General features: G+C 51.0%; 1 protein-coding gene across 1 annotated transcript; it reads right to left on the minus strand.

Annotated features, from left to right (window-relative positions):
- Window positions 1–8,512: 8,512 nt before the first annotated feature.
- LOC123157399 (uncharacterized) lies at window positions 8,513–12,122 on the minus strand. Its single transcript, XM_044575675.1, has 2 exons — window positions 9,956–12,122; window positions 8,513–9,070 (listed from the first exon to the last, which is right to left on the minus strand). Exon 1 carries the CDS (start codon window positions 11,825–11,827, stop codon window positions 10,202–10,204), a length of 1,626 nt encoding a protein of 541 aa, XP_044431610.1. The 5' UTR covers window positions 11,828–12,122; the 3' UTR covers window positions 8,513–9,070; window positions 9,956–10,201.
- Window positions 12,123–13,476: the final 1,354 nt, after the last annotated feature.

The raw sequence follows: 13,476 nt of genomic DNA on the forward strand, positions 1-13,476 counted from the left end.
ACACAGACTTATCCATCATTCTCCCCCTAAGTCTTGTACGTCGTCTTGTGGGAGAGTTGAATCATCCCAATCCTGGAGCAAAGTTCGAGGAACTTGACCCTCCCAAGGGGCTTGGTGAGCAGGTCTGCGAGCTGATCCTTGGTGTTGATGTAGCTCGCCTCGATGCTCCCTTCTTCCACACAGCTGCGGATGAAGTGATACCTCAGTCGGATGTGCTTGCTTCGTTCGTGGAACACGGGGTTCTTTGCCAGGGCCAGGGCGGACTTGCTGTCCACCAGGAGCTGCACCGTTTTGGTGTCTTGAATGAGAAGATCACCAAGCAGTCGAGCAAGCCGGAGCGCCTGCGAGTGCGGGCGGTGGAGGCCGCTATGTACTCAGCCTCACAGCTGGACAGGGCCACCACCTGCTGCTTGACTGATTGCCAGCTCACGAGACACTTGCCGAGGAAGAGGAGGATCCCGCTCGTGCTCTTGCTGGTGTCAATGTCGCCGGCGTGGTCGATGTCGCTGTACCCGACGAAGTGTGCCGCCCCAGGACACCTAGGGTAGTGGAGGCCGTGGTCGAGGGTCCCTGCTATGTAGTGGACGATCCTCTTCACTGCCTGCTGGTGTTCCGACGTTGGTCGCTCCATGAACCGACTGACATAGCCGACGAAGAATGTCAAGTCCGGCCGTGTGTGAGTGAGGTAGCGAAGGCTCCCCACAAGGCGTCGGTACTGCGTAGCATCCACTTCCTTCGTCGTGCTGTCGCGGCTCAGTTTCAGCCTCTCCTCCATCGGAGTGAGAGCTGGATGGCAGTCGGTGAGCCCAGCTAGCTCAACGATGCGCTTGGCGTAGGCGGACTGTCGAAGCGCGATCCCGGAGTGGTCCTGGTGCACCTCAATCCCTAGATAGAAGGAGAGGAGCCCCAGGTCACTCATCTGGAACGTGGCCTTCATGTCTTCCTTGAACGCCGCCACCTCTGCACCTTTGGTGCCGGTGATCACCAGGTCGTCAACGTAGACGCCCACCAGCAGGGCATTTCCTCCACTCCCCCGTCGGTAGACGGCAACCTCATGCGGGCTCTGCTCGAAACCCATCTTCTTCAGCGTGGAGTCCAGCTTGGCGTTCCACGCCCTGGGTGCCTGCCGCAGACCATAGAGAGCCTTGCGCAGGCGGAGCACCTTGCCCTCCTGGCCGGGAATCGTAAATCCAGGTGGCTGATGCACGTAGACTTCCTCCTTCAAGTCGCCATTGAGGAATGCCGACTTAACGTCCATGTGGTGGACACGCCAGCCCTCCTGGGCAGCCAGCGCAAGGAGAAGTCGCACGGACTCCATCCGTGCCACGGGAGCGAAAGCGTCGTCGAAGTCGACTCCTTCCTGCTGCAAGAAGCCTCGGGCCACCAAGCGAGCCTTGTGCTTGATGATGGCGCCGGCTCCATCCCTCTTCAGCTTGAACACCCACTTAAGGGTGATTGCGCGGTGACCTCGAGGGAGATCAGCGAGCTCCCAGGTGCGGTTTTGCTCGACCGCATCCATCTCCAACTGCATCGCGGCGCGCCATGCCGCGTCTCTCTCGGCCTCTGCAAAGGACCGTGGTTCGCCGTCCTCACACGCGAGTTGTAGCTGCGCCTCCAGGTCACGTGGCATCAGTCCCGGCACCGGCTGGTCGCCGAGTAGATCATCCATCGTGCGATGCCGCAGCTGTTCGCCTCCATACCATGCGTCGACCCGCTCCTCGTCGTGAGTGAGTGGGGAAGCGAACTTCATCGGGTTGTGCTCTGCGTGAGCTGGTGCTGATGAAGACGAGCCCGGAGTGGCGACCGCCGGGGCTGGAGTATGCGGCGTCGCCGGTTGTGGTGTCGTCGGTGTAGCAGGCGCCGGAGTCGATGTAGTTGGGGCCGGAGTAGACGTGCCCGGTGAAGAGGAGCTGTTTGCTCCCCCAGCTTCCTTGAAGTGGACGTACTCGACAATGAAGTCGTCATACGTCGGCGTCGAGCCGTCGTCCACCGCCTTGTCCCATTGCCACCCTCGCCCTTCGTTGAACACGACGTCTCGCGCTGTGCGCACACGTTGTGTCTTTGGGTCGAGGATGCGGTAGGCCTTTGAGCCCTCCGCGTAGCCGATGAAGACTCCCGGAGTGCTCCTGTCGTCGAGCTTGCCGATGTGGCCGAGCTCCTTGGCGAACGCAAGGCAGCCAAAGACCCGCAAATGAGAGACCGCCGGCTTCCGCCCATGCCAGGCCTCGTACGGAGTTCTGCCGTCGAGTGCCTTAGTAGGAGAGCGGTTGAGGATGTAGACGGCCGTTAGCACCGCCTCTCCCCAGAAGACAGCCGGCATCCCTCTCTGCTTGAGGAGAGCCCGAGCCATCCCCACAACCGTCTGGTTGCGCCGCTCGACGACGCCGTTTTGCTGCGGGCTGTACGATGCGGAGTAGTGGCGCTGGATGCCCTCATTGGCGCAGTACGACGCGAATTCAGCCGCCGTGAACTCGTCGCCGTTGTCAGTGCGCAACACGCGCAGTTTGCGGCCGCTCTCCGCCTCCACACCAACCTGCGCGCGCCTGATGGCGTCCGTCGCTTCTCCCTTACTGCCGAGGATCATCACCCACATGTAGCGGGAGAGATCGTCGACGAGCAGCAGGAAGTAGCGTCGACCTCCTGGTGTGGCTGGCGTCACCGGGCCGCACAGGTCTCCGTGCACGAGCTCCAGCTTCTCCTTAGCCCGAAAACTCGCCTGTTGGGGAAAGGGGAGTCGTCTCTGCTTTGTCAGTACGCAGATGTCGCAGAACTGCTCCACATGGTCGAGGCATGGCAGGCCTCGCACCATCTCCTTGGCACTTAGACGCTTCAGGGCCTCAAAGTGAAGGTGCCCAAAGCGCTCATGCCACTGCCACGCCTCGTCGTCTCGACGGACAGCGAGACAGACCGGTTGTGCCACCTGCACATCAAGGACGTAGAGTCGATTTTCACCTCTGGGCACCTTGGCGAGAAGGCGACGCTGGCGATCCCAGATGCGTAGGACCCCATGCTCAATCAGCACGCGTGAGCCGTTCTCATCCAGCTGTCCCAAGCTGATGATGGAATTCCTTAGCGCGGGGATGTAGTAGACACCGGTGAGCAGCCGGTGCTCTCCCATCTTGGTGGTGAAGATGACGGAGCCGACGCCCTTTATCTCCACAGCGGAGGCATCCCCGAACTTGACGGAGCCTCGCGCATCGGAGTTGAGCTCGGCGAAGAATTCCCTTCGACCGGTCATGTGGTGGGTGGCGCCGGTGTCGAGGCACCACCCGGTAGCCTTGTCCTTCCCGGAGCCATCGCCGAGAAGAGCGTGTGCTTTTGGCTCATCGAGGTGGATGAAAGCCTTTGCGACTGGAGTCGCCGAGGGTAGCTCAATGCTTGCATGCGCCATGAACAGAGCCGTCTCCTCCTCCTTCGCCTGTGCGACGTGAGCCTGGCCTTGTCGTGGTTGCCGACACTCATTGCCCCAATGGCCAAACCGGCCACAGTTGTGGCAACTGTTGTCTTGTGCCGGCTTGGGCTTGCCAGCGGCGCCGTCCTTGGCGCCTCCGCGGGCGTCACCTTCGGCACGTCCTTGTGCCCTGCCCGGGGGGCCTCTTCGCGCCTTACGCTGCTTGCCACGCTTGCGGCCGCCCGTCGAGGAGGAAGGCTCCCCCTTCTTCCTGTCACCAAGGCTGGGATCCCACTGCTCCCGAGTTAGGAGCAGCTTCCCGCCGGTGGTGACGGGCCCCGAGGGGGGTTGTGGCTCGTCGGTGTCGACGACCTTGAGTCGACCTATCGCCTCCTCGACCGTCATCGTAGAGAGGTCCAGCAACGACTCGATCGAGCGAGCCATCTGCTTGTACTTCTCGTGAATGCACCGAAAAAGCTTCTCGACAGCTCTCTCCTCGGTGTAGGTGGCATCGCCAAACTTCACCATCTTCTGCAGCAGAGTGTTGAGACGGAGAGCAAAGTCATCAACGTCCTCACCTGGCTTGAAGCCCAGGTTCTCCCACTCCTTACGAAGTGCCTGCAGGGTGGACTTGCGAGCACGGTCGCTGCCGATGCGTGCTGCGGCGATGGCGTCCCAAGCCTCCTTGGCAGTCCGCTTGTTGGAAAGCGAGAACTGCATCTCGGGCGGGACTGCGGCGATGAGGGCGTCCAGTGCCCGTCGATCCTCTAGGTGGTCGACGTTGCTGTCCTGGACTGCCTCCCACATGCGCCGCACCTGGAGCCTGACCTTCATGATCCCGTCCCACTCGACGTAGTTGGTTTTAGTGAGGGTAGGCCACCCAACACTGGAACCAACATCCTTGACCACAGTCCGGACCTCGTAGAGGCCGCGGTCCTGGTCGTTGCAGCCGCCGTCGCGGTGCGCGCCTCCACCTGGAGCGCGGGCGCGCTCGGCTGCCCACTGCGCCGTCCGCTCCTGCGCCACTTTGGCGCGATCTGCGTCGGCGCCGTCGTCCGCAGGCGCGGAGCTGCTGGAGCTGCCGGGGAGTGCCTTGGCGTCCGCCGTAGCCTCACGGGCTGCTTCTGCTGCTGCTGCTGCTTCTACCTCCGCCCTGGCTGCTTCTACCTCCGCTCTGGCTGCTGCCAGCTCCGCTGCAGCCAGCCTCGACACTCTTGCCGCCGCAGCAGCCGCTGCTACAGCCGCTCGCTCACGCTCCTCTGCCACGGCGCGCTCGGCCTCTTGCCGGCGCCGCATGCTCGAGGTAGCCGTGTGCTGAGAGCGACCTGCAGACATGGCTCGCTGCAGGGGGGCTGTTGCGTGAAGAGGAGGCTGATGAAGACGAGCTGCTGCTCGACAGTCCGGAGGGAGGAAGGTAACCAGAGGCAGACGGAGCAGCTGCTGCTACCGACTTGGGCTGCTCACAGGAAATGCTCAGGGTGCAGGTTAACCTGGCTCTGATACCACTTGTTAGACCTTTCAACCTGAGCATTGATAGTTGTGGATGGCACTAGGAGAGTTGGGACAATTTTCGTTGGTTTATTTCTCACACAATGCCATGCCAACCTGAGGGGTTGGGGATACATATTTATAGGCTGCTAGCCAGCCAAGGCATATGCTAAGATGCTGCTAAGATGCCAGTCTAAGATGCTAGTCTAAGATGCTAGTCTAAGATGCTAACTGACAGTCCTTGATGGTCAAGAACAGAACTCAACAGAACTCTATCCTAACAGCCAGTCCTTGATGGTCCAGGACTTTATCCTCCTAACTGCCACAAGGACCATGTGCTGCAGCCCCACAAGGACCCTAGTACACAGACTTATCCATCACACTTTAGTTCTCTGTGTACGTTGATCATTGTAGTGCAGTGTTTGATATGTTGCCAATAGCCTTTCCCTTGGCTCTTCCTCTCTATTTAGTTATTCCTCGAATCAAGTGCATAGTTATTTTGTTGTTGCAGGTTTTATTGTCGTTATAATTGTGTACTCACTTTGTTCTAGGATATAAAGGCATGTTAGTTATTCCTTTATCATGCCTATAATGTTCAAAACTTCGAAATCATATGGGATAAAGATCACGTCTCTTTTTATTTTGACATGGCCACCTTTATCGTTATACAGTATTTTTTATGAAAACATTGCAGATATTATTTACAGATGCAAATTTGTATCAGGACTTGAAAATTTGTAGTCACTGCATGTTCTCTTATATACTCTGTCATGGTGTACTTCATTTTAAGCTTCAGAACTAGGAGATTGGTTTATAGGTTATGTGCCTTTGCTTTGTAGTAAGTTGTGGATGTCAATGTCAGTTCTGCTGCAAAGTTGGGGAAAGAATTGCAGTGCAATCAAGTTTCGTCTGATCACACAACATCAGCGATGTGACGATGAAGCAATGACATTGTCTGGCTATTCATACAATTCTATGGAAGATGCAATGGACGTTGCAGCTGCTCGAGTAATGAAATACTCCCTCCGTCCCAAAATTCTTGTCTTAGATTTGTCTAGATACGGATGTATCTAATACTAAAACATGACTTGATACATCCGTATTTAGACAAATCTAAGACAAGAATTTTGGGACGGAGGGAGTACTATAGTTACAACGAGCTGCAACAAACAAAGGAAAGAGAACTGCATCTGATTGGTTTGTTAGGACAAAGAAAAAGAAATCAAAGAACAGGCTCTGAAGATTAGAGAACTTACAAAAGACTTTGCAGACTACTTATATCAGGTTAAAAGCACTTCTTCTGAGATTCACCGCCCAGCTAAAGGAAGTGTATGCTCAGCCAATTCCATAAGTGGTCGCGAGCTCGACAAAGCGGCTAGATATTCACAATGCAATTGCCATCTTGGCAAGTTGAGTGAAAACTCTATGCAGGTAATCCAAAACACATCTGTATATCCACTTAGGAGAGGATCTACTTCCACAGCCTATGTGCCTTCAGAAGATGCCGATACTACCAGCTACAGCAGCCTTCTTTGAATATCAAGTGATTACCTTTGTCTAGAGAAGATCACTGCCATAGTTCATCTGCCAGTCTTTCCAGAGCTTCTATCCTGTTGATGGACTTTGAACTTAAGCTATCCTCGGCTATGTATGTTAGTTGCAGCAATCACATGTATATAGATTAAACCATCGGCTACGTTCTATGTTGTGTGGCAATGCCATAGTCTCTCAATATAACATGCAGCAACTTATTATGTATTTTCTACGAACTTATGTTCATTATTAACAAACCTACCATGCATTGTAATATATAACGCTATGTATGAACATCAATCAGAAATTTATGATTGGTCTGTCAATATTCTTATTTGCTTGGTTCGAATGCTTGGTTTCCTCCTGCTCTTTTGCGCTAGGTGCGACAATGTGGATGAAGCGTGTGCTGCATCTAAAAAAAAATCCATGTTCTTGCTGGAGCTACCTACTATTTCAATGGCTATCGGTAATCTCAGACAGGCTCATCTAAAGATTCATGGTGCTGTGGTTGAACTTCAGAGCATTTCAAGTGCGGGATGTCTCTCACTGAAGAATGAAGGTATATACCCATAGCAGAAGAAAGGTATATACCCATATGATCCAGACTTAGACTCAAGCTGTGGTGAGGATTTTGTCCCTATGTACCAACCTTCAATGTAATATATAATACTATGTAGGAACATCATACCTGTATCTATTTCCCTATGCTACAAAGATTTAATGAACGGTCTCTATATATTTTATATCTCAGGGTTTGAAAGCTTGGTTTGCTCTCGCTCTTTGCCCGGGCTTGCGAGGCACGCACGCGCTACAATGGCCCCCGATACATCAGGGAAAATCGTCAACGCATCTGGGGTTACCCGAGCAGCTGGGCTAGTTGTGCTTCATTAATCAACTAATGGGCTTCCTTCCGTCAGTAAATGAATGGGTCAGCTGACCTGGAGTACTGAGCTACTAGCCTAGGCCTAACAAGCACTGTATTGGGTTGTTTTACTCGAGGCGAGGACCACGATATTTTTTCTCAAAAAAAGAACCACGATCGAGCGTTGGCTCCACCTCCCCGTGACCCCGCTTGTTAGGTTGTTCCAGACGGAGACACCCTGGGTTGATCGGAGACGGAACGGCGGCGAGTGGAGGCTGGCCTGGGCTGGGCACAGTGCCAGCAGTGGGCTGAGTCGGAGCGGATCCATCCCAGGAACGGCTGCTTGCCCCCTTGTTACTAGGTGAGATTGATAGACTTATTTTTAGGTTTAAATTTTGAGATTAGAGCGTGGGGAGTTGGTCATTGAGGATATTTCACTTTAAGATTACATTTGTATGACTACTATGTTCAAAATTCGCTTAATTATTAATGTTGATAGATTTGTGGCTCACGATTTTTGTGCTATTTTCTATGTTGTCTATATGAATCAAGGTTTTTTGCTGGTCAATATTCTGGAAACCGACCGGTTAACGGATATTTCATCGGACCCTGAATTTGTTGCTACATGTTTAGGTAGTTAACATAGAACCCATATTCATATTTTAGCACAAAACATAGCCCCTAGCCTTGTGGAAGTGCTTTCAGCGTCACGGGATCGACTACCAGTCTCGTCAGCTTGATTTTAGTGTTTAATTATTTTTTAAGCCGTGGTGGGTTAGAGAGGACTCAAATCTGCTCATTAGGGAGTGGATTGATGTGTTCACTGCTAGAACACAAAGAGATTTGCGTACATAAAGGGTAAAAATAAGTCCGGCTAATTTGATGATTAATTCCTACTGATTGTACACTTTCAACTCAAGCGTTGCACCATATGCCAGATTGTTTGGTACCTCATTCATCCTAGATTTTTAGACGCAAAGCATCTAGATTTTAAAACAAGAAATAACATCTCTAACAAAATTATTCACTCAAAAGAGCATGCCCAAGATTGCATCTCTCATCTTTACAGTAAATTTGGACAGCAGGGATGTTCAGTAGAAAAGCAATAACAGAATACATAGTTCAGAATATTCACAGGATGTGCAAGACAATCATAAGTACCATAAAAAATGACCTGGTACTAATAAGAGAAACCAGGTAAGGATCAGACCTGGAAATCCCGAGCACCCAAGAAACCATAAAACATCCAACACGTAAAACTTCTATTTTTCATATGAGGTACTCTGGCTCCAGATTTTACGGCAAAGCATCCAAAAGATGAACCAAGCATCCAATTTTTCTAACAGCAGAGCCAACCATGAGCTACAGACCACATAAAGCCGAGCTCCAAAAGCCAAACGCTAACCAGACAAGAACAAATCTACATCCTATCCTATTACATGTCCCACCAGAATCACATTCTGAGCGACACGTGTCCGCAAAAAAAAAAACATTCTGAACGACACATGGCATCTTCATGTATTATATGGAACTAGAGAAATGTGAAGCAGGGGAGAACATGTTGCTTCGTTAACACATTTAAGTTGCTGGCAGCATTCAAGACCAATAAGGCTCTAGTCTCCGGTAGATATAACCCAATGTGAGCTCATCCCTGTAGTGCAAAGTCACCGCCCCCAAGGACACATATTACAATCATAGTCGGTGGCAGAAGCAACGACGAGAACAATGATGAAGCACGCGGACCAAGAGAGGAGATGGAGTGCCATTCTTGATTGTTGCCTAGTATAGGAGCCTACCTGCAAGATGGATGATGATGATGAATGTCTTTTGGTTTTCATTCAATATATAGCAGGAGAACACTTGTAATGCTAGCTTGTAGCCAGTCATGGCGGCGGAGTTTACGGGCATTAACTGACTGCTAAATTTTTCTGCAGACTGCAAACTAATTCATGATGAGCTACTCCATCTAGGCCAAGATTATATTAGGAGATAATTCATGACGAGTAATTACTATCTTCATTCATAAATAAACAACTTTCTAGAAAGCATTTAGTCATTTACATTGCTCATACTATTGCTAGATTTATGATAAATGTTACACTTCTGCTTCGTTACACCTCCCTAAACACATCGATGGCTGAGATTACCCCATACCCCTTTATAATAAAGGGCATGATGGTACAAACAATACTGATCACACCATGATACGAACTTCTAGCAGTAATTAAAACATTATTATACCACCATATTACTTCTCCGCAACAACATATAAACATATGGAAGACGAGATCCAAACTAACCACTTGAACAACAGAAATACCATATTTCTAACAAACCAAGAATGAATATCACATCATAAACACTGTCATTCTTCAACAACAGAAATGCCATAGTTCTAACCAAGACTGAATATCAAATCATAAACACTGTCATTCTTCAACAACAGAAATGTCATATTTCTAACAAACCAAGATTGAATATCGCATCATAAAAACTGTCATTCTTGCTTCATGATGCAACACGAAAGTAAATTTGGACAATAGGGAGTAGGAAAACTAAAATAGCATAGATACTTCACAGTTCAGAGTAATCAGATGGTCTTCAAGACATAAGCATCATCCGAATTGACATACTCTACGAGTGGTACTAATAAGTAACAAGAATCAAGATAAGGATCAGACCTGGAAAGCCCAAGCATCCACATGCTGACTACTCCCAAAAAAGTGAAACCATCCAACAAATATATCATTTGTTTCATATGAAGTACTCTGGCTCCAGGTTTTAGGGCAACACATCCAAAAGATGAACCAATGATTCCAGTTCTCCGAGACTAGCCAACCAAGAGCCAAACGCTCACGAGATGAGAGCAAATCTACATCTTGTTACTGATCCCACCAGGATCACATTCGAGCGTGAGAACCGTTCTCCTATTTAGTGACCTCCACTACTGCACCACCCCGCATCAGTGGGGAGCCAGACGGTGGAGAGTCCTGCAAGATATGTACGATGGTTTCTGCAGATAGTGTCTCGTTCAGCACCTTAATTGCCTGGATAAACATCTCTGCTTCAAGCAACTCCTTTGGAGGTTGGTTCTCCAGTCGCACACGTTTAACCTCACTCTTTATTCCTATAATGTCACGAGAACTATTTGCGGAAGAGATTGTTGATCCACTGGGTACCCTACGCTTGCTCCTCTTACGTGTCCACTTCTGTCGATTGACCTGCTGAAACTGCTGCTTCACATGCCTCACTCCATGCTTGTGTGCATCAGCCTGCCCAGGCTCCACCAGGGCAGCTTCCATGATGTCCCTCTTGCCCACGCTCGCATCATCATTCAGCACTATGGATCCACTGGGTACACTACACTTGTTACTGTTACAGGTCTGCTTTTGTTGATTGCCCTGCTGAAACTGCTGCTTCACATGCTTCACTCCATGCTTGTGCGTATCAGCGTGCCCAGGCTCTGCCAGGGCAGCCTCCAAGCTGTTCCTCTTGCCCACGCTTGCATCATTATTCAGCACTGTGGCCAGCGGTGAGCTCTGCACCACCATGGATTGTTGTTGAACTTGAACAACTGCTGCAGCTTCATCCCCCACCACGGGTTGCTGTTGAACTTGAACAACTACTGCAGCTTCATCCCCCACCACAGATTGCTGTCGAACTTGAACACCTGCTGCAGCTTCATCCCCAGACTCCACCGGTTTGGACAGGTTGTTGACAACCTGCGGCTGCTGCACCCGGAAGAATCTCGTAATCTTCTTCGGTCTCATAAACTCCAACCGGATTCTTTCTGTCACGTTGTCGACTACCTGCGGCAAGATTCTGTCAAGATGCACCCGAGCGAGTCTTTCCATCTTGTCCTTCAACCCGAACACCTCTGGATGCTTTAGCCAAATGAGTCTCAGGAGATGCAGCCCAAAGTATGAATTTTTATCATCCCTCTTTGGCAATTCGAGAATCTCATTCTGTACTAGGTCCCAGATCAGCTCACCCCAGTCCACGTTATGCGCTAACTCCGCCTTAACCTCCCGCATCGCAGCCGACACAATCGACGGCAACATGTCCCTGCCATGGAACTGCGGGAGGATCCACATTTCCATGAACTGCAAGGCGGCGCAGGTAACCGTGGACGAGCTCCTTGTGCTCCTCGTCCTGCGCCGTGGAGGGAGCACCTTGTGCTCCGCCGTGGCTTGGAGGGCTGCCGCGCTGAGGAAGGACTTGCGGTCGACACTGACGCGGACGCCCCAGAGGTAGGCGTAGCCCCGGCAGTTCTCCCGGTGGTAGGAGGCGACCAGATCGGAGACGAGGTCGTGCCGGGGGATGCCGTCCGGGAGCTGGAGCCGCGCGAAATCGAGGAGCCCGAGGTGGCGGAGGGCGGCCTCCGTGTCGTGGTCGTCGGGCCAGCCGCGGAGAGAGGATGGCGGCTGGTAGATGTGGAACTGGGCGGTGGGGACCTCCCCGGACCTGCCGCCGGCGCTGACAACGGACGGCGCTGCCTCTAGGGCTTTCTCGGCGGTGGGGCTCTTCTCGAACCTGCCGCCGGCGCTGGCCATGGGCGGCACTGGCTCTAGGGTTCTTTCGGCGGTGTTGGGGGTTGGGGCGAGATTGGCTGGGGATTTGGGGGAATTCTTGCCTGTGCTGCCTGCTGGGATAGGGGACGGCTCGGAGGCGGGGGAGGGAGAGGGGCAGGGAGTGGGGTTCGGCAACCGCCCGCGCTGTGCTGCTGAGGATGGGGACGGCGGCGCCGGGCAAGACGGCGGCTGCGGAGACGGCGGCTGTGGAGATGGATGAGGGAGAGACGAAGGGGCCGTGGGCACTGGGTAAGGTCGTGATCGGAGACTTGCGGTCTCTCACGTCTCCCTTATTTCACCAATCTTCCATTTTTATTTGCCATTAAAAATTTACTATGAATTATCCAATTTATTTAATTCTTTATAATCGTGTTTCGATATTTTAAATTTTTGCGTACATATTCATAAATGTTCAAAGAGCAATTATCCCAGTCATATCTCAAACACTTTCAACAACGTTTCATGCAAAATTTAATTGTTTATTTATATTCAGTTTGAGAAACTTTTCATACGTGTACTACATTTTTATAAAAATAATATAAGAATATAATTCAAAATATCTATATGCATTTTAATTATATTATTAATCTTCCAATCAATTACAGAAACATTTCATAAACATTTCAAACAAATTTTAATTATTTCAACACACACTTTTAGAATTATCTGATGGCGGGCGGACGGAGCTTCGGGGTCGTCAATGGCCGATCCAGTATAGTTGCCTGATTCAGATATGGACAACTTGGCGTGGTGATACAGACCTGGTCGGGCGGGTGATGGCGGCTGCACATTGTACTACAATGACCTTTTGTGGTTCCACGATGACGGAGGTCACTGAAAGGTCTTCGGAGAGAGTTCATCTTCAGACCCGGTGGTTGACTTTGGCGGTGAGATGCAAACTATGGATGAAGACTTGACGCAGAGGGAGGGTTGTGCAGCAATGAGGATACTTCACATGTCGATGAAGGGATCGCGAAAAGTGGTGGCGACAACACATGTGCGCCCTCGATGGTGGTGATGCGTGCACCTGGTCTCGAGCTCCGGGGTGAAAACCTAGGTCTGACCCGAGTTGGTTGTACCTGGCAATGACGACATTTTTTTTAACGTTGTTACCTTCTTGAGGCATTGCTTGGATATGCTCAGACTGATTTTTCAGGGTGAATACCAAGATTCTGGCTTTGATGGTTGTATCCAGTGACGACGATGCATGAGCGTCGCTTCCTTCTTGAAGGCATTGTTGTTGGAAAACTTTGTCATCGATGTGATGTCATGAGATGGTTGGTGAGGATATGGTCATTGCTATAGTTTGCCGACTGCGAATCTGATTGCTTAGACACCCCCCCCCCCCGCCTACATAGCTTTGAATTTATATGACTACTAGGCATCAGTGTGTGTATTGGTATTGGCCGTGTGCATCTTCGTTATGCAGAGGCCGGGTGTGGGCTCATTGTGTTTGTATCCTCTTGATGCTCCATTCTGAGCTAATAAAATTCACCCTTTGTCGGAAAAAGCAAGCTCATGAGAGAGAGGTGAGTGAGCTTAAGAAGGAGAATGAGGAAGTGAACCTGCAGAAAAGAAGCCTATTGATGATGTGAGTAAACTATTTGATTGGCAAGAGAGGCAAGTACATG

Source organism: Triticum aestivum, chromosome 7B, assembly GCF_018294505.1.
Source record: "Triticum aestivum cultivar Chinese Spring chromosome 7B, IWGSC CS RefSeq v2.1, whole genome shotgun sequence".
NCBI classification, from domain to species: Eukaryota; Viridiplantae; Streptophyta; class Magnoliopsida; order Poales; family Poaceae; genus Triticum; species Triticum aestivum.